The 27,578-nt window shown below is 43.6% G+C and overlaps 1 protein-coding gene across 12 annotated transcripts; it reads right to left on the bottom strand.

Moving 5' to 3' along the window:
- Positions 1-948: 948 nt before the first annotated feature.
- Positions 949-25,348, bottom strand: LOC129822158 (phosphatidylinositol-binding clathrin assembly protein-like). 12 transcript variants are annotated; one of them, XM_055880174.1, is made up of 24 exons: positions 24,485-25,346; positions 17,456-17,598; positions 17,090-17,165; positions 16,810-16,927; positions 16,318-16,411; positions 15,961-16,072; positions 15,618-15,724; positions 15,389-15,430; positions 14,580-14,591; positions 13,899-13,984; positions 13,453-13,576; positions 11,563-11,696; positions 11,181-11,281; positions 10,861-11,016; positions 10,228-10,311; positions 9,769-9,864; positions 8,758-8,862; positions 8,565-8,678; positions 8,340-8,370; positions 8,124-8,223; positions 7,870-7,932; positions 3,303-3,410; positions 2,837-2,941; positions 949-2,371 (listed from the first exon to the last, which is right to left on the bottom strand). In XM_055880174.1, the coding sequence occupies exons 1-23, from the start codon at positions 24,612-24,614 to the stop codon at positions 2,849-2,851; spliced, it is 2,229 nt and encodes a 742-aa protein (XP_055736149.1). In that variant the 5' UTR covers positions 24,615-25,346; the 3' UTR covers positions 949-2,371; positions 2,837-2,848. The 12 variants fall into 12 exon arrangements, with proteins under 12 accessions (XP_055736149.1, XP_055736150.1, XP_055736153.1 ...); XM_055880175.1 differs by having other exon boundaries at positions 11,563-11,690; positions 24,485-25,345; XM_055880178.1 differs by having other exon boundaries at positions 16,810-16,912; positions 24,485-25,345.
- Positions 25,349-27,578: the final 2,230 nt, after the last annotated feature.

Genomic DNA, 27,578 nt, shown 5'->3' with positions numbered 1-27,578 from the left:
ACAGTTGGCACTAAGCATTCTCCTGGCATCCACCATCCCAGATTCATCAGTCGGACTGCCAGATGGGGAAGCGTGATTCATCACTCTAGAGAACACATATCCACTGATCCAGAGTCCAATGGCGGCGAGTTTTACGCCACTCCAAACAACGCTTGGCATTGCGCATGGTGATCTTAGGCTTGTGTGCAGCTGCTCGGCCATGGAAACCCATTTCATGAGGCTTCCAACAAAGTTATTTTGCTGATGTTGCTTCCAAGGGCAGTTTGGAACTCGGTAGTGAGTGTTGCAACCAAGGACAGATGATTTTTACACGCTACAGGCTTCTGCACTCAGCAGTCCCGTTCTGTGAGCTTGTGTGGCCTATCACTTCACGGCTGAGCCGTTGTTGCTCCTTGATGTTTCCACCTCGCACTTACAGTTGACTGGGCCAGATATTTGACAAACTGACTTGTTGGAAAGGTGCCATGTTGAAAGTCACTGAGCTCTTCAGTAAGGCCATTCTACTGTCAATGTTTGTCTACGGAGATTGCATGGCTTGGTGCTCAGTTTTATACACTGTCAGCAACGGGTGTGGCTGAAATAGCCAAAACAACTAATTTTAAGGGGTGTCCACATTTAACAGTATAACTTTAGACCGTCCCCTCGCCCCGACACGGGCGCGAACCAGGGACCCTCTGCACACATCAACAACAGTTGCCCACGAAGCACGGTCGTTACCCATCGCTCCACAAAAGCCGCGGCCCTTGCAAAGCAAGGGGCAACACTACTTAAGTCTCAGAGCAAGTGACGTAACTGATTGAAATGCTACTAGCGCGTACCCGCTAACTAGCTAGCCATTTCACATCCGTTACACACATACTGTGTGTATATACTAACCGTAGTGCCAAAGATGCCATCACTGTTGCAATATTCACCAACACATTGTAATAAAATGTTTAAGAACATCACTTTGTGGAAGCTGCTCTTTATTTAAAAAAAAAAAAACCTGTCAATGTCTGCTACACATTTTAATTACATAAACAAAAATATAATCCACGCAAGACAAATGCAGAAAATATCCTGAATCAAACGTAGGTAGAGTCAGATTTTGATTGGATTGCTTTCATATTTCATACATCTTTCACTTCCCTCTCCGTTGAACAGTCAGTTTTATATACACAGAGCACCGATCAACAGTGCCCCTCTCTCACCCTGTTCCACTGGATCTTTATACAACTAATTTACATCAAAACTGGAACCCTTGTTTAGTATCTGCAACACCCAGACACACTCTCGTCTGGCTCACAGGGAGTCAGAGCTGAGGTGGTGCGGGTAGCATGGAAAGATATGTTCAACATGAAAGCAATTCTTTCACATTCAGAGTAAAGGCAGCCATTAAACGGTCATTGAGTCAATGGCATGCCAAGCTTAAAGCAAAATGGATTCCACCTCAGTGTGATGCTTCAGAATCGTGGATTAAGTGTTTTTCAACTAGACAGAAAAGTTGTTCCATTGCAAAAAACCCTAGGCACAGAATTGACTATATAGATTACTGACTCATACTGGAACCCCCTTCTCCACTTGCACAGGGGAGATCATGAGATTTGACCTAGTAAAACTGTTCTTATCACAAAACTTGAAGAATATTTAGTGCTCTATCATTCCGTTTATAGGTGTATTTTATATAATATCTATATTATTTTCTCTACATCTCCAATGAAACAATCCAACATCCATGTAAAATGCTGAGGCACTCCCACAGGTACTATAGATTACACTATAGATTTTCTTCCTCAGTTTTAAAACCATATCATAAATAAATAAACAACACACGAGGAATGTCTACTGTAAACACAGTAAAAAAGACAAACTAAAATAGGTGTAAACGTCATTAGCATCACTACTCAGTGACAGTTAAATAACTAGGAAATGGATCACTGATGATCGAATCAAGAGAGGGAAGGATTCCTCTCGTCTTTTTCTTCTTGTCCCACCTCCCCCTCCCACTAGATTAGAACACCAAGCTGTTACACCCAACCACAGTAGTATTTCCAAATACATAATATCAAAGTTTCTCAGCACCCATAGCAGAGGATAAAATGGATGAGGAATCCCTATAGGTACTTTTTAAAAACAGCAGCATCACTTGACGTCTTGGACAAATGACAGAAAAACGGGTGGTGAATTATTTTCTTCCCATCGTCATTTGGACATGGTTTCCATGGTTTTCCTCCAGTCATTGCACTGTTCGTTGTGTTCTTGACATGTCTGTATTTGGGTGGGGGAGGGGGGGGGGTGAACTTTTCTCTGAAGAGTTAGACTGGCAATGAGGACAAAGCTTTGCTGCTAAGTGCTTCATTTTCTGAGACACGTCATATTACATAAACTGCATCTGTGGATGGAAATCAACATACAAGGATTTATTAGAAAATAGTTTTACCAGCCCGCTCATTGTGGTGCTGAAATAGTCAACTGAATAAATGCAAAGCCATCACAATGTCCTCAGAGCAAAAGCAACTGTCACACAAGATACAGCTGATTAATCAAGATTTCAGCAATGGCAACCTATATCAGCAAAGACGTACTGGTTAGTGTAATTGAGAGTTTAAAAACATCCTGAAATGCATCTGCTGATTGTTTAAGTGAGCAAGACACAAACCAACTAATCAAGCCCATATAAAGCGCAAGAGATATAGCGAGAGGAAATAAACAGCAGTGGTTGATCAGATGGAAGAAGCAGTGTCTTTGCAAATGAAGGAAGAGATGATAACAGTAAGAGAAGAGAAAAAAAGAGAAGCATTAGTGTGAAGCCACGCTGCGCATGCATGTACATCCGCAAGCACACAGCATGCTGTACCTAAGAGACGCTCTACAAGAAATCCTTGAGAGAGAGCTGTGCAAATGGGTCCTGTCCAGGGGCTCTGAGAGGACTCTGGCTGGAAGGACTAGAGGCTGCAGAGGGCTATTTCAGGGAGAGGGAAAAACACACAGGAGGAGCAGAGGTCAGAAAGAGGAAGAGATTGTGTGTGAGTGAGAAAGAGGGGGAGCATTCAGATTGAATGAAAGAGAGGAATGAGGGGTGAAAGAGAAGTTACACCAAGAGGGGAAAATAATTGGGGACTCTTGAGGAAACTGATGACAGACAGATGTCCCTCTCCTCCTGAGGTGGTAAGAGTAAACTAGAACACTGTTGTCATCACAGGGGGTAGTATACACACACAGAACGGTAACTACACACCACTGAATACACCTGAACACTGAACACACAACCCTGCAATAGACATTTTCCATCACACACGTCTGATTATTGTACAAACACATACCTGGGCACTGGAAACAGAGCCGAAGGGGTTGGGCGGCCTCATGACGGGCTGGTTGTACATCATGTTGGGTTGGTTCATCATACCCATAGAGCCAAGCTGTTGAGGTGGCTAAAGACAATAGTATAGAGAAACATCAGGCATAATAGACATGCTACAGTAGATTGCATAGCACAGAAGGATGTATAGCACTTATTACTGTTACTCCTATTACTACTGCATGGCTATCATCTCTCAGTGCTAGCTATACTGTATGGCTATTAGCTCTTAGTGCTAGCTATGCTGCATGGCTAATAGCTCTCAGTGCTAGCTATACCGCGTGGCTATTAGCTCTCAGTGCTAGCTATACCGCGTGGCTATTAGCTCTCAGTGCTAGCTATACCGCGTGGCTATTAGCTCTCAGTGCTAGCTATACCGCGTGGCTATTAGCTCTCAGTGCTAGCTATACCGCATGGCTATTAGCTCTCAGTGCTAGCTATACCGCATGGCTATTAGCTCTCAGTGCTAGCTATACCGCATGGCTATTAGCTCTCAGTGCTAGCTATACCGCATGGCTATTAGCTCTCAGTGCTAGCTATACCGCATGGCTATTAGCTCTCAGTGCTAGCTATACCGCATGGCTATTAGCTCTCAGTGCTAGCTATACCGCATGGCTATTAGCTCTCAGTGCTAGCTATACCGCATGGCTATTAGCTCTCAGTGCTAGCTATACCGCATGGCTATTAGCTCTCAGTGCTAGCTATACCGCATGGCTATTAGCTCTCAGTGCTAGCTATACCGCATGGCTATTAGCTCTCAGTGCTAGCTATACCGCATGGCTATTAGCCCTCAGTGCTAGCTATACCGCATGGCTATTAGCCCTCAGTGCTAGCTATACCGCATGGCTATTAGCTCTCAGTGCTAGCTATACCGCATGGCTATTAGCTCTCAGTGCTAGCTATACCGCATGGCTATTAGCCCTCAGTGCTAGCTATACCGCATGGCTATTAGCTCTCAGTGCAGGCTATACTGCATGGCTATTAGCTCTCAGTGCAGGCTATACTGCATGGCTATTAGCTCTCAGTGCTAGCTATACTGCATGGCTATTAGCTCTCAGTACTAGCTATACTGCATGGCTATTATCTCTGTGCTAGCTATACTGTATGGCTATTAGCTCTCAGTGCAGGCTATACTGCATGGCTATAATGTTCTCATTGCTAGCTATGCTGTATGGCTATTCCCTCTAAATAATAATAATACCTTTTATTTAGCGGACGCCTTTCAAGATACTCAAGGGCATCTTACATTAAAAGTAGGCCTACATAAAATACAGTAAAGTACGTCAAATGCATCAATTAAAAGTGTGTGTGTGTGTGGGGGTAGATCAGAGTCAATCTCAAAGAGTTGTGTTTTGAGGAGTTTTTTTTAATGACATGACTGTGTCTGCATGTTGCATGTGTGGGGGAGAGTGCTAACTACTGCATAGCTAAGTCCTTCAGTGCTAGCTACTGCATGGCTATGTCCCTCGGTGCTAGCTACTGCATGGCTATGTCCCTCGGTGCTAGCTACTGCATGGCTATGTCCCTCGGTGCTAGCTACTGCATGGCTATGTCCCTCGGTGCTAGCTACTGCATGGCTATGTCCCTCGGTGCTAGCTACTGCATGGCTATGTCCCTCGGTGCTAGCTACTGCATGGCTATGTCCCTCGGTGCTAGCTACTGCATGGCTATGTCCCTCGGTGCTAGCTACTGCATGGCTATGTCCCTCGGTGCTAGCTACTGCATGGCTATGTCCCTCGGTGCTAGCTACTGCATGGCTATGTCCCTCGGTGCTAGCTACTGCATGGCTATGTCCCTCGGTGCTAGCTACTGCATGGCTATGTCCCTCGGTGCTAGCTACTGCATGGCTATGTCCCTCGGTGCTAGCTACTGCATGGCTATGTCCCTCGGTGCTAGCTACTGCATGGCTATGTCCCTCGGTGCTAGCTACTGCATGGCTATGTCCCTCGGTGCTAGCTACTGCATGGCTATGTCCCTCGGTGCTAGCTACTGCATGGCTATGTCCCTCGGTGCTAGCTACTGCATGGCTATGTCCCTCGGTGCTAGCTACTGCATGGCTATGTCCCTCGGTGCTAGCTACTGCATGGCTATGTCCCTCGGTGCTAGCTACTGCATGGCTATGTCCCTCGGTGCTAGCTACTGCATGGCTATGTCCCTCGGTGCTAGCTACTGCATGGCTATGTCCCTCGGTGCTAGCTACTGCATGGCTATGTCCCTCGGTGCTAGCTACTGCATGGCTATGTCCCTCGGTGCTAGCTACTGCATGGCTATGTCCCTCGGTGCTAGCTACTGCATGGCTATGTCCCTCGGTGCTAGCTACTGCATGGCTATGTCCCTCGGTGCTAGCTACTGCATGGCTATGTCCCTCGGTGCTAGCTACTGCATGGCTATGTCCCTCGGTGCTAGCTACTGCATGGCTATGTCCCTCGGTGCTAGCTACTGCATGGCTATGTCCCTCGGTGCTAGCTACTGCATGGCTATGTCCCTCGGTGCTAGCTACTGCATGGCTATGTCCCTCGGTGCTAGCTACTGCATGGCTATGTCCCTCGGTGCTAGCTACTGCATGGCTATGTCCCTCGGTGCTAGCTACTGCATGGCTATGTCCCTCGGTGCTAGCTACTGCATGGCTATGTCCCTCGGTGCTAGCTACTGCATGGCTATGTCCCTCGGTGCTAGCTACTGCATGGCTATGTCCCTCGGTGCTAGCTACTGCATGGCTATGTCCCTCGGTGCTAGCTACTGCATGGCTATGTCCCTCGGTGCTAGCTACTGCATGGCTATGTCCCTCGGTGCTAGCTACTGCATGGCTATGTCCCTCGGTGCTAGCTACTGCATGGCTATGTCCCTCGGTGCTAGCTACTGCATGGCTATGTCCCTCGGTGCTAGCTACTGCATGGCTATGTCCCTCGGTGCTAGCTACTGCATGGCTATGTCCCTCGGTGCTAGCTACTGCATGGCTATGTCCCTCGGTGCTAGCTACTGCATGGCTATGTCCCTCGGTGCTAGCTACTGCATGGCTATGTCCCTCGGTGCTAGCTACTGCATGGCTATGTCCCTCGGTGCTAGCTACTGCATGGCTATGTCCCTCGGTGCTAGCTACTGCATGGCTATGTCCCTCGGTGCTAGCTACTGCATGGCTATGTCCCTCGGTGCTAGCTACTGCATGGCTATGTCCCTCGGTGCTAGCTACTGCATGGCTATGTCCCTCGGTGCTAGCTACTGCATGGCTATGTCCCTCGGTGCTAGCTACTGCATGGCTATGTCCCTCAGTGCTAACTACTGCATGGCTATGTCCCTCAGTGCTAACTACTGCATGGCTATGTCCCTCAGTGCTAACTACTGCATGGCTATGTCCCTCAGTGCTAACTACTGCATGGCTATGTCCCTCAGTGCTAACTACTGCATGGCTATGTCCCTCAGTGCTAACTACTGCATGGCTATGTCCCTCAGTGCTAACTACTGCATGGCTATGTCCCTCAGTGCTAACTACTGCATGGCTATGTCCCTCAGTGCTAACTACTGCATGGCTATGTCCCTCAGTGCTAACTACTGCATGGCTATGTCCCTCAGTGCTAGCTACTGCATGGCTATGTCCCTCAGTGCTAGCTACTGCATGGCTATGTCCCTCAGTGCTAGCTACTGCATGGCTATGTCCCTCAGTGCTAGCTACTGCATGGCTATGTCCCTCAGTGCTAGCTACTGCATGGCTATGTCCCTCAGTGATAGCTACTGCATGGCTATGTCCCTCAGTGATAGCTACTGCATGGCTATGTCCCTCAGTGCTAACTACTGCATGGCTATGTCCCTCAGTGCTAACTACTGCATGGCTATGTCCCTCAGTGCTAGCTACTGCATGGCTATGTCCCTCAGTGCTAGCTACTGCATGGCTATGTCCCTCAGTGCTAGCTACTGCATGGCTATGTCCCTCAGTGCTAGCTACTGCATGGCTATGTCCCTCAGTGCTAGCTACTGCATGGCTATGTCCCTCAGTGCTAGCTACTGCATGGCTATGTCCCTCAGTGCTAGCTACTGCATGGCTATGTCCCTCAGTGCTAGCTACTGCATGGCTATGTCCCTCAGTGCTAGCTACTGCATGGCTATGTCCCTCAGTGCTAGCTACTGCATGGCTATGTCCCTCAGTGCTAGCTACTGCATGGCTATGTCCCTCAGTGCTAGCTACTGCATGGCTATGTCCCTCAGTGCTAGCTACTGCATGGCTATGTCCCTCAGTGCTAGCTACTGCATGGCTATGTCCCTCAGTGCTAGCTACTGCATGGCTATGTCCCTCAGTGCTAGCTACTGCATGGCTATGTCCCTCAGTGCTAGCTACTGCATGGCTATGTCCCTCAGTGCTAGCTACTGCATGGCTATGTCCCTCAGTGCTAGCTACTGCATGGCTATGTCCCTCAGTGCTAACTACTGCATGGCTATGTCCCTCAGTGCTAACTACTGCATGGCTATGTCCCTCAGTGCTAACTACTGCATGGCTATGTCCCTCAGTGCATCCAGACATCCATCTGACAGATACTGACCATGCCATATCCCCCCACCATGCCTGTTGGTGTTGTGGCAGGGTAGGCCATGACTGGGGGGGTCTGTGGAGACACAAACACACCAATGAGGACACAACATCTTCTCTTACAGATAATCCAGCAGACCAATGTCAAGTCAAGACAACAACTTCTTAACATTGGTCTAAAACCAACACTAGAGTGATACAGTAGCTAAAACACCACAGGCAGGTAAGAGCACCAGTACTGTAAGAGGCCAGTGTAGTGTGTATTACCATGGAGACGGGGTTCCAGGTGGTGTTTGGGGCTGCCTTGGGCTGCCAGTTACTCCCGCCAGTCAGCCTCTTCTCTCCAGGCTGGCTCCAGTGGATGTCACTGTAGATTAAGACAGCTAATATTAGCACTGGCTCATAACTGCTGCTGGCTATACAGAACAGTTCTTCATCTAGCACTGACCACAGCACGTTGAAGAGACTGAACAGCTCACTTACTTTTTTGTTGTGCCATTTCCAATCCCGAGATCTACAAGAGGATAGTAATATAAATGTGAGATGTACACATCTAAAAACAGTTCATTATACTGCTATAGCTGTGTGACATATTGCGATCTAACATATGAGTCAAAATATAAATAGAATAGATTCACTCAGGCAAAGATGAGTGTTGATCTCTTTTAATCTGAATTAAATATCCTAGTGTGACGTTGTGACACTTACTGCCCACCAGGTTGGCCAGGGAGGAGTCCAGGTCAACTCCGACCAGTTTGTCTGACAGCTGATTGATGGAGCACAGGGCCTGATTGGAGCCGACCATGGTGGGTTTCAGGATGTCTAAGGAGGACAGAGAGGTGTACATTGGTTGGATGTGAAACACCATGTGCATCAAACAGTAAAATATTCAACACCTCACCATCAGAGTCAATGTTGTTAACGCCGGTAGCTTTGGCTCCAAAGACTGACTCGAAATCCACCTGGAGTGCTCCTGGGGGAGGGGCCTGTGATGCTGTGGAGTACCCTGTAAGGAGGTCAAAGGGGAGGCTGCTCAGAACACGGCAGGTGCAGTGATGGATAAGCATTATCCATTGGTGTTAAAGTCAGACCTGTTACAGTACAGCTACAGGTTCTCTAGTACTCTACCTCTGAATAGACCTGCTACAGTACAGCTACAGGTTCTCTAGTACTCTACCTCTGAATAGACCTGCTACAGTACAGCTACAGGTTCTCTAGTACTCTACCTCTGAATAGACCTGCTACAGTACAGCTACAGGTTCTCTAGTACTCTACCTCTGAATAGACCTGCTACAGTACAGCTACAGGTTCTCTAGTACTCTACCTCTGAATAGACCTGCTACAGTACAGCTACAGGTTCTCTAGTACTCTACCTCTGAATAGACCTGCTACAGTACAGCTACAGGTTCTCTAGTACTCTACCTCTGAATAGACCTGCTACAGTACAGCTACAGGTTCTCTAGTACTCTACCTCTGAATAGACCTGCTACAGTACAGCTACAGGTTCTCTAGTACTCTACCTCTGAATAGACCTGCTACAGTACAGCTACAGGTTCTCTAGTACTCTACCTCTGAATAGACCTGCTACAGTACAGCTACAGGTTCTCTAGTACTCTACCTCTGAATAGACCTGCTACAGTACAGCTACAGGTTCTCTAGTACTCTACCTCTGAATAGACCTGCTACAGTTCAGCTACAGGTTCTCTAGTACTCTACCTCTGAATAGACCTGCTACAGTACAGCTACAGGTTCTCTAGTACTCTACCTCTGAATAGACCTGCTACAGTACAGCTACAGGTTCTCTAGTACTCTACCTCTGAATAGACCTGCTACAGTACAGCTACAGGTTCTCTAGTACTCTACCTCTGAATAGACCTGCTACAGTACAGCTACAGGTTCTCTAGTACTCTACCTCGGAATAGACATGCTACAGTAGAGGGCTCAGTGGGGTAGGGAGCCTGGTGTGGAAGGTGCTGGGCCATGGACACTGGACCACTACAGAAGGAGTCTGACAACGCCAAAGGAGGAGCAGGAAGAAGAAGAGAGCAAAGGCAGGCATTTCAAGGCACGGCAAGAAAGGCAGGCAAGGCAAAGTGACAGTACAGAGAGAGACAGTTAACAGAAAATACTTAGCAGTTGTATAGGGACACTAACAGGTAACAAGTCAAACTAATTCTAACAAAGTCAAAACAGGAACTGCAGAGTACAAGGAGATACAAATATCCTATTGACACTAAATTCCTCAAAATCGTCAGACTACCCTAACCATAGAGTTATTATTGGGCCACTAAACACATTACATGGGTTGAGGGGCGTATGTTTGCCTGTGGGCTCAGGAAACATAGGCTGGGATGGTGAGCCATCGTAGTACCTGAGATGGAGTGTTCTATCCGCACTGTGCGTTTGTAATTGCTTGAAACGGACGAGTTTGTGTCAGTAAAGGGATTATAACGATCTAGAGAATCAAAAATAATATTGGTAAGTGAAACAGATTTAAACTTATAGCTCTAAGAGGATACTACAACAGAAAATAATCAAATTATTGGTTTGTAATATCAGAATCTAGAAGCAATAGCCTATTTGAATACATTATGAAACAATATATATCAGCAGCAGGAAAACCATCATTTGAACATAACCAACTTGGTCAGAATTAACTTAGACATGGGTTTACTAGACTGTAAAATAAATTTGAAACCTCAATGGATGAAGCGTCATATTAGACTGAACTGGCATGGGAGCCTAACAAAAGAACATAACCAGTAACTCCACCGTCACAGTGTTAGCTTGTGGTTCTATCCTTAGCACAGTCCTATAATGGAAACATGGCAAGTGGAGGCCTTGCATTTTAAGGTACACAACAAACATTTAACTTTAGACAGCTATGAGATGATTTACATATAGACAGAAGTAACAACAGTACGGCTTATGGGAGACTTCCTTCAAACAGTCCCACAGAGAGACACATGAAGGGTATTTCAGGAGGAACAAAGAGTATCTTTACCACCAAACATTTCATGACCAGATGTCCTAGAGGAATAGCTAACACCGTCGGAGGACACGACAGGCAAGTGAGTGGCGGCATCGACAACAACTTTTGAGAGGAAAGGGTTAAGGTTTGGCATGGAATCATCTCCAGCTTCAGCAGAGGTGAAAGGATCTAAGCAGGCAGAGGAGAGAAAGAAAGAGAAGAGATAGAGAAGAGAAGAACAGGAGGAAATCAGAGTCAGACGCAACAGGAAGAGAGGGAGAGCACGCAGAACAGGTCATGGTAGAAGACAGCAGACAATAGAGGGGTCCTGCGGTGGTGGCTGTTTCTCCTACCTGCCCATGCTGTGGCCACAGGAAGCCCTGTAGAACTGGCCTGCACTGAAGGGTTAAAGGTCTGCTGAATGTCAAACAGGTCACTCTCCATCTTCAGAGCACTGAGGAGAGAAGACAGCAGTGATGCGATACCTGAATCAACACTGGGAATGTAGCTGAACATCAGAATTACCAGATACACACAGACGTATTGAGGTATAGGTTCCCTCTAACCACAGATCTAGAATAAGAGCACTCTAAATCCTAAACTTAACCACTAGGAGGACAAAGAAATATCTGACCCTGTATCAGTGGTTATCAGCAACTTCTAAATAATCCACACTAACCTCTCTGGTCAACCACATGAGTGGGTAAGCTTCACAGCTCATAAGTGAAAGTTTACCCATTGGAGCAGCTGGGTGTGGAGAAGAGGTCTATTGCCGGGGCTGTGCTGATAGTGCCCCCGGTGGTGGAGACCGGAGACGTGTCTGTGGTGGTGAAGGAAGGCCTCTTAGAGAGCTCCTTCAGCCTCTGTTCCTGGGTGGAAAGAGTCCAAGTCAAATACAGACACTCTACAGATGTAGACTGGAGGTGATGGTTGTAGTTATGTTCAATACCAGTCAAAAGTTTAGACATAGCTACTCATTCAAGGGTTTTTATTTTTACCATTTTCTACATTACAGAATAATAGTGAAGTCATCAAAACTATAAAATAACACATATGGAATCATGTAGTAACCAAAAAAAGTCTTAAACAAATCAAAATATATTTTAGATTCTTCAAACTAGCCACCCTTTGCCTTGATGATAGCGTTGCACACTCTTCGCATTCTCTCAACCAGCTTCACCTGGAATGCTTTTCTTGAAGGAGTTCCAACATATGCTGTGCACTTGTTGGCTGCTTTTCCTTCACTCTGCGGTCCAACTCATCCCAAACCATCTCAATTGGGTTGAGGTTGGGCAATTATGGAAGCCAGGTCATCTGATGCAGCACTCAATCACTCTCCTTCTTGGTCAAATAGTCCTTACACAGCCTAGAGGTGTGTTGGGTCATTGTCCTGTTGAAAAACAAAAGCGCAAACTAGATGTGATTGCGTATCGCTGCAGAATCCTGTGGTAGCCATGCTGGTTAAGTGTGCCTTGAATTCTAAATAAATCACAGACAGTGTCACAAGCAAAGCACCCTTACACTCCCTCCTCCATGCTTCGCGGTGGGAACCACACATGCAGAAATCATCCGTTCAGCTACTCTGCGTCTCACAAAGACATGGCGGTTAGAACCAAAAATCTCAAATCTGGACTAATGAGACCAAAGGACAGATTTCCACAGGTCTAATGTCCATTGCTCGTGTTTCTTGGTCCAAGCAAGTCTCTTCTTCTTATTGGTGTCCTTTAGTAGTGGTTTCTTTGCAGCAATTCAACCATGAAAGCATGGTTCACGCAGTCTCCTCCGAAGAGTTGATGTTGAGATGTGTCTGTTACTTGAACTCTGTGAAGCATTGATTTGAGCTGCAATTTCTGAAGCTGGTAACTCTAATGAACTTATCCTTTGCAGCAGAAGTAACTCTGGGTCTTCCTTTCCTGTGGCGGTCCTCATGAGAGCCAGTTTCATCATAGAGCTTGATGGTTTTTGCGACTGCACTTGAAGAAACTTTCAAAGTTCTTGAAATGTTCCGGATTGTCTGACCTTCTTAAAGTAACGATGGACTGTTGTTTGTCTTTGCTAATTTGAGCTGTTCTTGCCATAATATGGACTTGGTCTTTTACCAAATAGGGCTATCTTCTGTATACCACCCCTACCTTGTCACAACACAACTGATTGGGTAAAATGCATTAAGAAGGAAAGAAATTCCACAAATTAACAAGGCACACCTGTTAATTGAAATGCATTCCAGGTGACTTCCTCATGAAGCTGGTTAAAATAATGCCAAGAGTGTGCAAAGCTGTCATTAAGGCAAAGGGTGGCTACTTTGAAGAATCTAAAATATATTTTGATTTGTTTAAGACTTTTTTTGGTTACTGAATGATTCCATATGTGTTATTCCATAGTTTTGATGTCTTCACTATTATTCTACAATGTAGAAAATAGTGAAAACAAAGAAAAACCCTTGAATGAGTAGGTGTGTCCAAACTTTTAAATGATACTGTATGTGCGAGGCTTTGAATTGTTCAAATCATTGCCTGCATACTGCAACATATCAGTGTCCTTCACATGTAGATGGAACAGGCAACACAATACCATGTCCATTCTCGTCAAATTCATGTTGTGATCCACGCATCATGACGGCTGTACCTTCAGTGCTTTGAGACGAGCCTGTTCCTCCTCCAGAGCAGCCTGCTTCTCCCGCTCGTCTACTTTAGTAAAAGACATCCCTGTACTGGCCAGCGAGGACACTGCGTTGGATAGAGTACTAGCCCTGAAACAACACACAACAGTAAACACCCCTAGGCAGAATACTACGGCAACCCTGGCTGAAAACATCAATAACCATTACCATCAATAATAATTTAAGCAATCTTGGCTTAAGAGCTTGGTGCACAAAGCAAATCAGTTATTATAGCGGCAGCCGCTTCTAGGCTACCTGCAGGGGGAGTAGTGGACTCAGTGCCAAAGACACTCCAGTGTGAGACGTAGGATACGTCCCAAATGGCACCCTGTTTCCTATACACTACTTTCAAATGTAGTGTACTATGTAGAGAATAGGGTGCCATTTGGGACGTAGACCATCCTGTACATACCTGCTGGCAGCAGTGGAGTCTTTGACTTTCTTCCCCTCTAGAGAGGCCAGGTGCTGCTCCAGAGCTTCCAGGAGGCTACTGGGAGCCTGTTGTAATGGAGAACAGCAGTTAGTATACGCCAGGGTTGGAAACATGCAGTTAGACAGTACTGTACAAACACAACCATCTAAGGCAGTGATGGGCAACCTGGTTACTGTACATACACTAGCTATAGGCCTTGAAGTTTTCCTGACAACATTTTCTGAAAACATTTAACTGGTCATGTCACGTGGTGAAGAAAAACTCAGGTCCCTAACTATACTGTCCCATATACCACTATACCTTAGTTACTGGATTCTAGCTAGCACTTAGTTTACTGGGAAGTGTTTAGCCCCTCAATATGGGACAAATACTAACTCGAGACTTCAGCTGAAAGCCACATTGGATGAGTGATATTGAAATGTGTGTAGATGACACACGCCACTTTCAACATCCTACAGTATGTGGTGTTGAATTGGCAATGTCTAAGCACACCTGGGCAGTATGTTGGATGGGCTATGTGACAAAGAGAACTGTGTATACAATTTGTTTCACTCCTATAAAACACAATATCAATGAGATACAGAGTCAGAGTAGAGGCATGCAAAGACAACATCAAAGCAAGTCAAAGACACAGAAGAAGAGTGAGATGAGAATACTTACACAAACTGTGAACTAAAGGTGGAAAGGGGAAATACAGAATATAAAGGTGGTGATGGTCAGAGATAAATATCTATATTGAACTGTAACTATAATGTATTTGTAGGGTATAACACTGTTGCAGGTGCCTCATAAAACATACAATAGGGGACATAACACACAATTAGTGTAATTGTACTTTCAAGGAAAAGTATGATCCTTGGTCGAGGAGGGATTTCCCATGGAAATACTGTAATATAACCAGTGTCAATGCAAAGACTGACTGCCCCCCACACCTGTTGTGCTACAATCTATTAAATTTCCTGTACATTGTGTGAAATCTGAAGTACTGTAAGATACACAGTCAGTTTGGACTCTTAACAGCTTAACACCTTTATTTACTGTAGTTAGAGCCTAATCAAGAGGGGAAGAAGAAGAAAAAGTGAGAAATATGCCTCAATTGGCAACATGCGCTAGAGGACTTCATGCACTGAGCAGTGCCTTATCTCTGGGAGACGTGTGCAGGGTGGAGTAAATAGCGTGGAGGGACAACAGAGCTGATTAAATAAGAGGAGTTAATACTGAGATAGAGAGACACACAAAGAGAATACAGAATGAGAGAAGAAAATAGAAAGTGATAGCAAGAAATAAGGGAGAGAAAGTGAGAGCCAGAGAGAGAGAGATGGAGACAGAGTAGGAATCTAACTGTCTTTTCAGTACAGACAAATGGCTAGAGTAAGTTCGGTGTGTAGGCTTTTTGTGCAGAGAATGTGTCTAATAGGTTATACCAGCAGAAGTAAATACATCATTCAGTTTGGAGTGTAAAGTCTTACCTGGGAAAGGTCTGGAATGTCTCCTCGATCAATCCCCACCTGCTGTCAAATGATTATGTGCAAAGTTATAGTGGTGCTTCTAAATTAAAACGTATTTTCTACCACTATCCAATTTCTGCCACCATAATTTTCTCACAAAATTGTTTATATATCAGAGGTTTTCCCCTTTAATGAATGGTATTGAATGAATGAATAGCATCAAACTCAAAACAGGTAAAGAAGAAATCACCTCTGCCACTTTAAGGAACTCTGAGATTCGGGTCATTCGTGTCAGGAACTTCTTGTAGATATCCAGGCCCTCTTTACACTGGGCTTTCTTCATGTCAAAGTACTTCTCTGTGGTAAAAAAAAATTACAATTCAAAATAACAGCAGGCATTAGCGCTGAAAATCTGTACACACACTAGGGATAAACTCTGTAGAGAATTTAGTCTCCATTAGTACAATTTAGTTCTGTACATATCAAAAGATCTACAGTACAAGGATCTACAAAGCACTTCTCCAGACTAAACATTTTAAAAGAGTATTGATCAGAAAATAGTGGAGTAAATCAAGTTAGAGTTGATGTTTTACCCAGCAGGTTGATGATGCCTTCGTTATATGCCGCAAAAAGCCTAATGGAATCTTTGAAGAGGAGCATGAACCCTGCATTGATCACTCCGTTTGTGAGCTCATTGGCATTAACCTGAAGAAGACACATCATTCAGTTTCACATAAGCCATAAGTTGCCCTTTTAACACAATGACTTTGGCATCGCTGACAAACAATAAAAGAGCAGGTCAGTGAGGAGGAAAATAGCCTGTATCCATCTCTGGTTTCAGCACTGTCCATTCAGTAATCAGTATGCCTGACAATATGTTAGCCCCAGGAACCCTCTCATATTACAGTACATGAGCAGCACGGTTCTGGAGCGGTTGACCTCAGACTCACATTGAAGTCGAGGAGGGCGTCCATCTGGCTTTGTATGATAGGGATGGTCTTCAGTAGCTTCTCTGTATTCATGGTCCTCATCACCCCATCCACCCTGTTGAGATGTGTGTAGTGTTAGATAGGTGTTAGAAGCACAAAGGACAGAGAGGGAGGGAATCAGTGAGAATAGCCTCAGCCAGTCAATTTCTACTGCATGTTAACAAATCGTTCCCAGAGTTACAAAAAAAATGTGATTACTTCATGGGATATAAAAAGCTTTGAAAAGTTTGAAAAAATGATGACATTCTGTTGTTAAAATTGACAGGAATCTTCTTAACTAAATATTTGAGCGGTCAAATATTTTAAGTATTTTTTTACACCAGCTAGCGGCTCTGCAAGGGGAAAGTGTTAATGTAAGAAATTGTTTGAGCCTTTGAACTCCATTGACATACATTCGGGTCAGTCAAAAACAAACATACCACTTTCTTCTGTTATGTTTTGGGAATTTCTTACCCTCGCTTTACTTTAGTGAAGTCAAAGGCAACCTGTCTGTATGACACAGCCTTTTCATTCAGATATCGACTGTACCTCCGGATAAATGTGGACATATCGTAGCCTGGGAGAGAGAGACCTGAGAAGTGATATAAATCTTACATTTGTCATGAAAACCTACTTGAGAATCATGCTATATTCATTCAAAAGTTATATTGTTTCCTCTTATAAATATTTCTCACTGTAACAGTTAAGGATGAGTTTGACAAAAGCATTTGAGAGCCAAGGCCTCATACTTTACCTTGTAAACCACTTTTGTCCAAAAAATTACTGAGGTTGAATAATGTGTTCCTTGAAGCCAAGTACTGCACAAAACGCTGTATCAAAGAAAAAGAGCGGTATCAATACATGTTCTTACATTTTCATTGATCTACAAAAATAGAATAGGACTGGAGTACCAGAGTCATTTCCAGATTTTTATTAAAATCACCTGGTTAGCAATTGATTGCCTGGTTAGCAATTGATTGTCTTATTGTCTGACCTGAACACTTCAAAACTATAGCATTGCTATTATAGATATTATATATATTACAGCAAATAATGTAATGAGTGATGAATGTAGCCATAGACAATGTTTCATTGAGTGGTGATTGTAAGCCCAGCTCACCTCATTGCCGTAGACCATAAGGTGGTGTGTGGCGATGAGCGACTTGAAGACCACCACCCAGCTCGTGCTGGTGGTCCTCTCAAACAGTGAGTCAGCCAGCTGGGGAATGTTCACATTCATCTCATTGGTGCAGTGGATCAGGTCTAAAGATGAGAGAGAGACAGACAGAGAGGGAGAAAATGTTAGCAATAGCTTGATGTCTAGGAAGACCATGGATAATTGATGTCAAGTAGTGACTTATGGCCACTGGCCAGTAGAGGTTAAAACAGCTGTGGATACAAGGCAATTCCCCTATGGGGGAGTTGATTTTGGGGTAAAGTTAGTTAATATTCTATGAATGACAATGTTTTGAAAATCTGTGTAAACAGGGACTCAGGCACTCTGCCCTCAGCTGCAATCTCATTCAATTAGCTTTAATTCAAGGTCTGGCTAATTGCCTAACTACACTCAAGACACTTAATTACTATGCTACAGTACTACAGGCTGCCTCTCTTTTTTGGCACGTAATTCCTCAAGAGGGTCTACTGAAGTTCAATAGATGAAAGCCTGATGAATAAGTCACCATCTCTAAATCAAACAATATATTTTTGGTCAAATACACTATAGATACAAAAGTATGTGGACACCCCTTCAAATTAGTGGATTTGGCTATTTCAGCCACACCCGTTGCTGACAGGTGTTTAAAATCAAGCACAAAGATATGAAATCTCCATAAAAAAAACATTGGCAGTAGAATGGCCTTACTGAAGTGCTCAATGACTTTCAACGTGGCACCGTCATAGGATGCCACCTTTCCGACAAGTCAGTTCGTGAAATTGCTGCCCCGGTCAACTGTTATTGTGAAGTGGAAACTAATTATTAGAATCAGGTGCGCTAGATTAGGGTAGGCATGAAAACCTACAGGACAATAGCTTTCCAGGAACAGGGTTACAGGGCCCGGATGTAGAGATTGGGTGATGCCCGTCAAACCTGTGCAATCTACCCATTCCCATTCAGAGTTAGACTGAGTGATGAACAGATTCACAGCATAATAACCAGGCCTGGCTTTCTGGCCTATATTCTCATGTTTTCAAAGAAGGGGGGTCTAAGTAGGACAGCATAACCTTCCAGAGCAGCAGTTAGCATGGCTAGTTGATTATCCAGGGAAGACTGGGACGGGGGATGACAGTGCTGTCATGTTATAGACACTAGACAGCCTGCTAAACATTCACCGTGGTTCGCATTGATGATAACACTTTTTTTTAACTGCACCTTGATGGTGTCATATGTTGCAACACCGCTCTAAAAAGTAGGTCTAACACAAATCATACTGTATGCAACACTATACATGAAGACTGTAGCACAAGAATTAACCATTTATGTGCAATTGTGTTGCAATCTCTAACAATATCTGGTATATTGTCAGGTAAAGCAGCCACACTGAGAACTCCTAAATATTACTGTGTGGACAGTGGGCCAGGAACGATGACAGTGTTATTTTAACAGCTCTTTATATAAGGCATAGGCGGCCTACTGTTCTGTCTGTGTATGAGAGGCTGTGAGTGAGTCTAAGGTACAGTGCATTCATAAAGTACTTTTTCCACATTTTGTTGCGCTACAGCCTTATTCAAAAATGTATTAAATTGTTTTTTTCCCTCAATCTACACACAGTACCCCACAATGACAAAGCAAAAACAGGTTAGAAATGTTAGCAAATGTATTCAAAATAAAAAACTGAAATATTACATTTACATAGGCATTGAAGACCCTTTACTCAGTACTTGAAGCACCTTTGGCAACGATTACAAACTTGAGTATTCTTAGGTATGACGCGACAAGCTTGGCACACCTGTATTTGGGGAGTTTCTCCCATTCTTCTCTGCAGATCTTCTCAAGCTCAGGTTGGATGGGGAGCTATTTTCAGGTCTATCCACAGATGTTCGATCAGGTTCAAGTCCGGGCTCTGGCTGGGCCCCTCAAGGACATTAAGAGACTTGCCCCGAAGGCAATCCTACATTGTCTTGGCTTTGTGCTTAGGGTCGTTGTCCTGTTGGAAGGTGAACCTTCACCCCAGTCTGAGGTCCTGAGCGCTCTGGAGCAGGTTTTCATCGAGGATCTCTCTGTACTTTGCTCCGTTCATCTTTCCCGCGATCGTGACTAGTCTCCCAGTCCCTGGCACAGAAAAACATCCCCACAGCATGATGCTGCCACCACCATGCTTCATGGTGTCAGGTTTCCTCCAGACGTGGCGCTTGGCATTCAGGCCAAATGGTTCAATCTTGGATTCATCAAACAAGAGAATCTTGTTTCTCATGGTCTGAGAGTCCTTTATGTGCCTTTTGGCTTCCATCTGGCCACTCTACCATAAAGGCCTGATTGGTTGTCCATCTGAAAGGTTCTCCCATCTCCACAGAGGCACTCTGGAGCTTTATTAGAGTGACCATCGGGTTCTTGGTCACCTCCCTGTCCAAGGCCCTTCTCCCCCGATTGTTCAGTTTGGCCGGGCGGCCAGCTCTAGGAAGAGTCTTAGTGGTTCCAAACTTCTTCCATTTCAGAATAATGGAGTCCACTGGTTTCTTGGGGACCTTCAATGCTGCAGAAATGTTTTGGTACACTTCCCCAGATCTGTGCCTCGACACAATCCTGTCTGGGAGCTCTATGGACAATTCCTTCGACCTCATGGCTTGGTTTTTGATCTGAAATGCACTGTTAACTGTGGGACCTTATATAGACAGGTGTGTGCCTTTCCAAATCATGTCCAATCAATTAAATTAAATTTACCACAGGTAGACTAATCTAGTTCTAGAAACATCTCAAGGATGATCAATGGAAACAGGATGCACCTGAGCTCAATTTCGAGTCTCATAGGAAAGGGCCTGAATACTTATGTAAATAAGTTTCAAATTGTAATATCTAAAAACCTGTTTTCGCTTTGTCCTTATGGGGTATTGTGTGTAGATTGATGAGGGGGAAAAAATGATTTAATCAATTTTAGAATAAGGCTGTAACGTAACAAAATATGAAAAAAGTCAAGGGGTTTGAATACATTCCGAATGCACTATATTTCACGTTGGACGGCTGATCGGGTTTGGGTGAGCCAACAGACTTCTGAGCCAACTTTCATTCATCCCGTCATATAATGGCTCCTGTACCTCAGGAGAGTACTGTAGGCCTAAGCTCAACTAACAGGTGTGAAACAATAGGCTGGCTGGCTGAATCAATTCACAACTTTAGCATAGTCCATAGGATTCAAATGTGATTAGAAGTGGGCACTTTCAGATCACACAGTTTTCCAGTTGTTCCAGAGGTCAATGTCTGCAAAAGGAACGTAGGAAAAGCCATACAATATGTAGCTAGCCTACTACTTGCTTCAGTTGGGGTCTGAACCAGCAACTTCCATGTCATTGTACCTGTGTGTCATGCAATATGCTCCTATAATCATGATAACAATTACATATGAACGGTAACCTATTATGCATAACCTGCTTGCAGAAGAGATACAAAATCCTTGAGATTAATCACATATAATTAAATTAATTATAGTTGGAATGAATTAATGGCCATTTATTGCATTCACAGTTACTTTTGCAGTGGTAGGTGCTCTGCTTTGTGACGAGTAGCGTTTCTGAGGATGGTCACACAGATAAAAAAAAAAAGGTCTGACGTTGCCATCAGGGTTAAATATACAGTACCAGTCAAAAGTTTGGACACCTACTCATTCAAGGGTTTTTCTTTATGTTTACTATTTTATAGAATAATAGTGAAGACATCAAAACTATGAAATAACACATATGGAATCATGTAGTAACCGAAAAAAAGTGTTCAAGAAATCCAAATATATTTTATATTTGAGATTCTTCAAAGTAGCCACCCTTTGCCTTGATGACAGCATTGCACACTCTTCGCATTCTCTCAACCAGCTTCATGAGGTAGTCACCTGGAATGCATTTCAATTAACAGGATGCGCCTTGCTAAAAGTTGATCTGTGGAATTTATTTCCTTCTTAATGCGTTTGAGACAACCAGTTGTGTTGTGAGAAAGTAGGGGTGGTATACAGAAGATAGCTCTATTTGATAAAAGACCAAGTCAATATTATGGCAAGAACAGCTCAAATAAGCAAAGAAAAACATCAGGCCATCATTACTTTCAGACATGAGGGCAAAATTTCAAGAACTTTGAACGTTTCTTCAAGTGCAGTCGCAAAAACCATTAAGCGCTATGATACAACTGGCTCTCATGAGGACCGCCACAGGAAAGGAAGACCCAGAGTTACCTTTATTTTTACCTTTTGCCTTGATGACAGCTTTGCACATTCTTGGCACTCTCTCAACCAGCTTCACCTGGAATGCTTTTCCAACAGTCTTGAAGCAGTTCCCACATATACTGAGCACTTGTTGCCTGCTTTTCCTTCACTCTGCGGTCCAACTCATCCCAAACCATCTCAATTGGGTTGAGGTTGGGGGATTGTGGAGGCCAGGTCATCTGATGCAGCACTCCATCACTTTCCTTCTTGGTCAAATAGCCCTTACACAGCCTGGAGATGTTTTGGGTCATTGTCCTGTTGAAAAGTAAATGATAGTCCCACTAAGCGCAAACCAGATGGGATGGCGTATCGCTGCAGAATGTTGTGGTAGGCATGCTGGTTAAGTGTGCCTTGAATTCTAAATAAATCACAGACAGTGTCACCAGCAAAGCACCCTTACACCATCTCCTCCATGCTTCACGGTGGGAACCAGACATGCGGAGATCATCTGTTCACCTACTCTGTGTCTCACAAAGACATGGCGGTTGGAACCAAAAATCTCAAATTTGGACTCATCAGACCAAAGGACAGATTTCCACCGGTCTAATGTCCATTGCTCGTGTTTCTTGGTGCACGCAAGTCTCTTCTCCTTATTAGTGTCCTTTAGTAGAGGTTTCTTTGCAGCAATACCACCTGATTCACACAGTCTCCTCTGAACAGTTGATGTTGAGATGTGTCTGTTACTTATGAAATATTTATTTGGGCTGCAATTTCTGAGGCTGGTTACTCTAGTGAACTTATCCTCTGCAGCAGAGGTACCTCCGGTCCTCATGAGAACTATTTTCATCATAGCACTTGATGGTTTTTGCAGGATTGACTGACCTTTTCCTGAATTTTCAGGATTGACTGACCTTCATGTAAGACGGCGCCGGAGCAGAAGGCAGACGTTTTACGTCTTAAAGTAATGATGGACTGTTGTTTCTCGTTGCTTATTTGAGCTGTTCTTGCCATAATATGGACTTGGTCTTTTACCAAATAGGGCTATCTTCTGTATACCCCCCCTACCTAATGACAACACAACTTATTGGCTAAAATGCATTAAGGAAAGAAATTCCACAAATCAACTTTTAACATGACACACCTATTAATTGAAATACATTCCAGATGACTACCTCATGAGAGAATGCGAAGAGTGTGCAATGCTGTCATCAACGCAAAGGGTGGCTAGTTTGAAGAATCTCAAATATATTTTGTTTTGTTTAACACTTCTTTGGTTACTACATGATTCCATATGTGTTATTTCATAGTTTTGATGTCTTCACTATTATTTTACAAAAACATGTGGCAAAAAAGCATGTGGCAAAGAAATTCACTTTATGTCCTGAATACAAATAGTTATGTGGTGTGTTGGATTTGCCCCAAACACTGAGTATCACTCTTTATATTTTCATGCACGGTGATGGCTGCACCATGTTATGGGTATGCTTGTCATCGGCAAGGACTAGGGAGTTTAGGATAAAAGTACATGGAATAGAACACAGGCAAAATCCTATAGGAAAACCTTTCCAACAGACACTGGGAGAGAAATATTAACCTTCCAGCAGGACAATAACCTAAAACACAAGGCCAAATATACACTTGAGTTGCTTACCAAGACGACATTGAATGTTCATGAGTGGCCTAGTAACAGTTGACTTAAATGGCTTGAAAATCTATAGCAAGACTTGGAAAAATGTCTGTCAAGCAATTACCAACAACCAACTTGACAGAGCTTGAAGAATTTTAAAAGAAGAATAACGTGCAAATATTGGTCAATACAGGTGTGCAAAGCTCTTGGAGACTTACACAGAAAGACTCACAACAAACGTAAACACAGTCAACGCTGCCAAATGTAATTCTAACATGTATTGACTTAGTGGTGTGAAATGTGAATACATATGTAAATGAGATATTTCTGTACTTCATTTAATACATTTGCTAAAATGCGGTGTTGTGTGTAGATGGGTAAGATTTTTATTTTATTTAATCAATTTTGAATTCAGGCTGTCACACAACAAAATGTGGAATAAGTCAAGAGGTATGAATACTTTCAAAAGGCACTGTACATGCATTTCCCTCAGCAGTGACAGACACACCTAGTAATGATGATAATTTAGGCTACACTTTGCATATTTGACTGAAAGCATTATCTTTGATATTTCCTCTATGCCTACTGTGAAATATGAACAAGGTAGTTTCTACCTCTGAGCTGTTCAAAGGTGGTTGTTATACTCTTTCCTGTGGTAAATATATCAAATAGACCTACTGAATTTACTCCCTGGAACATATATTTTCGGGGGCATTTTTGTATAGCCAAAACGTTAATGTACTGTATTATGGAAAACTAGTCAATTGTAAGATAAGATACAGTGACTGATAATTACATGATAACTGTTTAGTCCAGGGAGCCTAAAGCTTTGCGAAATGAATTAAACCGCTATACAGATGGCTAGAAAGCTTGCTAATTTGACAGTAATGTCAATGATGAGTAGGAATACACTGAAATTATACAAAATATATCTGATATTAAAAGTACTGTTGTTAACGTCCAGTTAAATAATGTTACGAGAATTCTCATTGTGCGATCTCGTTATGCTACAAAATATCCTTGATACATTTTGACAGGAACTAGCAATAACATTAGCCTATCCATTCAGCCGTTGGGCCTTGTGTAACCATCGCCATACTTCAAGAAATGCAGAACTCTGACTGGTTTTAATGAAGAATGACACATTATATCAGAAACTCTTGATTAATTCGATACTTACAATCCAAATGTTTCTTTTTCGGGCCCATTATTTCATGTGTGGTGGCCTTGCATACTGTTTTCGACACAGCAGATCCAGTTACACTGTGCTGGGCTGCAGTTATCCTGTCAGTAATGCTCTGTCCCGACATCTTCGTTTATTAATGCAACAAAGAATTTGAAAAATCACAATATGTCTATAAAGTTCCAAATTAATGGAATGATACAATCTCTACGGTTGACACCTCCTGTCCACCGCCTATTTAAAAATAAAATAAAGAAAGGGGGAAAACAAAGAAAAAGACAGGGCGACACGGCGGAATAAAAATGATACAAAGAAATTCAAACAACGTATCCAACGCTTGATTATTTCAGTCTTATGTTGATCCAACTGACGCCTTTGATCAAATAGATTTCATAAATAAAGATGCGGCGGTAGATTTGGTGGGTTCTCTCGCTGACTCATTCTCTGCCCATCTCTCATCCCGATCTCTCGCTCACTGGATCCCTGTGTGTCTCCTGTCTTCGTATTGACACTCCTGCTGCTGTGTTTAAAGGACTAGAAGCATTCAGGGAAATGGCGGGCCTGCTCTGCCCTCAGAAAGGTTAGGATGTATGACGTTATACGAAGCATGGCGACCTGGAATCAGATTTTACATCCATAATCCATAACATTTTATTCTGTGCAGGTGTCCACAACTGATTGTGGTCTTGGTGGGAAATTAATATGCCAGACCACAGCAATTAGGCCTAAATCAATCTTCTGCAATAATTTCATAATATTTTCAAATTTCTCAAGGTAAACTGGGTCGTTTGCCCACAAGTCGTTTTTTTTTTTTTTTTTGCAACACATTTGTCCAGGTCCCACTTCCTGCAGGCTGCTATTGAAGCTTTAGTGTTGATTAGGCCTAGGCTACACTGGCTGGGTTCTTCTTCTTCTTCTTTGAGATTAACTGGCAGACTACACTCATAAAGTGTATTGCCGCCACCTACTGTACGGGGTAGTAAAAAATACCCCAAAAACAAAATCTGTTTTGGATGAACAAATTCATACCATATACCGAAAATAAAAAACACGAATCAACGCTACTAACCTGAATTTCAAACCAAAACAAAAACTGTACTATTCAGATCCCTACACAGGCTCAGGAACCTGGGAGAGGAACCTCTTTATTCAGTACTCCCTGTAACATTTCGGCTGTAAAGTCCTGGAGATCCAGAAATATATTTGCCGCCTTCACAATGATGTCCAGCTTATTTGATTTTTTATTCGTTTGACTATTGCAGTTTATCACTTGCTCTATAAACACAACAAAGTCCACCTTCTTCACAATTAGTGTGTCGGGATCCTTCTCCTGCATGGCATTCACTGCAGACTGTGGGACATCCACTACCATGTCCTCTCTACTCACTACTTCAGCTATTTTCACTTCCTCCACATAGAAGACCTGCTGTATGGCCCTGATCCTAGCTACTGCAACCTCCTTCATCCATGCAAGGCACTCTGGGAACATGATTCCCATCACAATTACAACAACATACTTCATCTTACTCTTCAACTACTACATTTATTCCTTCGACAAACACTTGCCACGTGTCCACACTTTTTACAATTGTAGCACTGCAGCGGCTTCTGTACATACAGTCTCACCGCATATCTCACATACCCAAGTTTTACATAAGTTGGGAGAACCACTTCATGAAACAACAGTAAGACCGATAGGCTTTGCTCCTTCTTTCCGTTTTTCATTCAATTTAAGTGAAGTGCATCTACCACTCCTGGAATGTCCACACAGCCTCTATGTCCAACGATACATCGCAGCGCTAGCTGTGCCACCAGAGATTCTGGGTTCGCGCCCAGGCTCTGTCGCAGCCTGCCGCGACCGGGAGGTCCGTGGGGCGACGCACATTTGGCCTAGCATCGTCCGGGTTAGGGAGGGTTTGGCCGGTAGGGATATCCTTGTCCCATCGCGCACCAGCGACTCCTGTGGCAGGCCGGGCGCAGTGCGCGCTAACCAAGGTCGCCAGGTGCATGGTGTTTCCTCCGACACATTGGTGCGGCTGGCTTCCGGGTTGGATGCGCGTGTAACGGATGTGAAATGGCTAGCTAGTTAGCGGGTGCGCGCTAGTAGCATTTCAATCAGTTACGTCACTTGCTCTGAGACATTAAGTAGGGTTGCCCCTTGCTCTGCAATGGCCGCGGCCTTTGTGGAGCGATGGGTAACGATGCTTCGTGGGTGTCAGTTGTTGATGTGTGCAGAGGGTCCCTGGTTCGCGCCCGTGTCGGGGCGAGGGGACATACTGTTACATGCGCTGTGTAAAGAAGCAGTGCGGTTGGGTTGTGTTTCGGAGGACGCATGGGGAGTTGTAGCGATGAGACAAGATAGTAATTACTAACAATTGGATGCCACGAAATTGGGGTGAAAAAGGGGGTAACATTAAAAATAATAAAATATTTTTAAAAAGGTGGTTTTAACAATATATGCTTCTTATTAAAAGTCATGACTCAAGTGGAACACATGGCCATGTAGGACATGTGTTAGATGGTAATGGTTTCACTATATGTATAGATGTAGGATCTTAATATACTACAAGTTTAATTTCCTGGAAAATTCTCTGCAACAAAAGTAATCAAATGAAGATCCTATATCTGTATACAGATGTAGGATCCATATACAGATGTAGGAGCTTCATGTGATCACTCTTCTGTTGCTAAGAATCTTTAATTTCCACTTTAAAATTTTAGACTTGATTTGCCTTAAAGAAAAATTAATCAACCCCTACAAAAAGATGCCAATTAATTAAAATCCACATAATAATTCACAATTCCTGTTGCTGCAGGATTATTTTCCTGCTTTAGCAAACTGGCTCAAATTGAGATCCTACATCTGTCCATTTATTGTGTACATGGCCATCTAATCCGATTTGTTCTCAATGGCAGTTGTGTTCTTGTGCGCGCTTCATATTTCATTACAGTCCAGGGTCATCATATGGACAGATGCTAATGAATAGCATATTCCCCATGTCTGAGGTGTGCAGAAGGTTTTGTGACCAGCAGTGGCCTGGCTTCAATCTAGCACATAGTGTGGCACTTGAGGGAAGCATGCTATCAATAC

This window comes from Salvelinus fontinalis, chromosome 24 (assembly GCF_029448725.1).
Source record: "Salvelinus fontinalis isolate EN_2023a chromosome 24, ASM2944872v1, whole genome shotgun sequence".
Lineage (NCBI taxonomy): Eukaryota > Metazoa > Chordata > Actinopteri > Salmoniformes > Salmonidae > Salvelinus > Salvelinus fontinalis.
This window is presented reverse-complemented; position numbering and strand designations above follow the sequence as displayed.

Excerpts from the sequence above, each read along its gene's own strand:
- LOC129822158 (XM_055880174.1), bottom strand. The coding sequence starts at position 24,614 with ATGTCGGGACAGAGCATTACTGACAGGATAACTGCAGCCCAGCACAGT. Across the intron at positions 11,697-13,452 it reads CTCGTCTCAAAGCACTGAAG|GAACAGAGGCTGAAGGAGCT; the intron begins GTACAGCCGTCA and ends CTTTCCACCCAG. Across the intron at positions 8,371-8,564 it reads CCTGGCCAACCTGGTGGGCA|ATCTCGGGATTGGAAATGGC; the intron begins GTAAGTGTCACA and ends ATCCTCTTGTAG.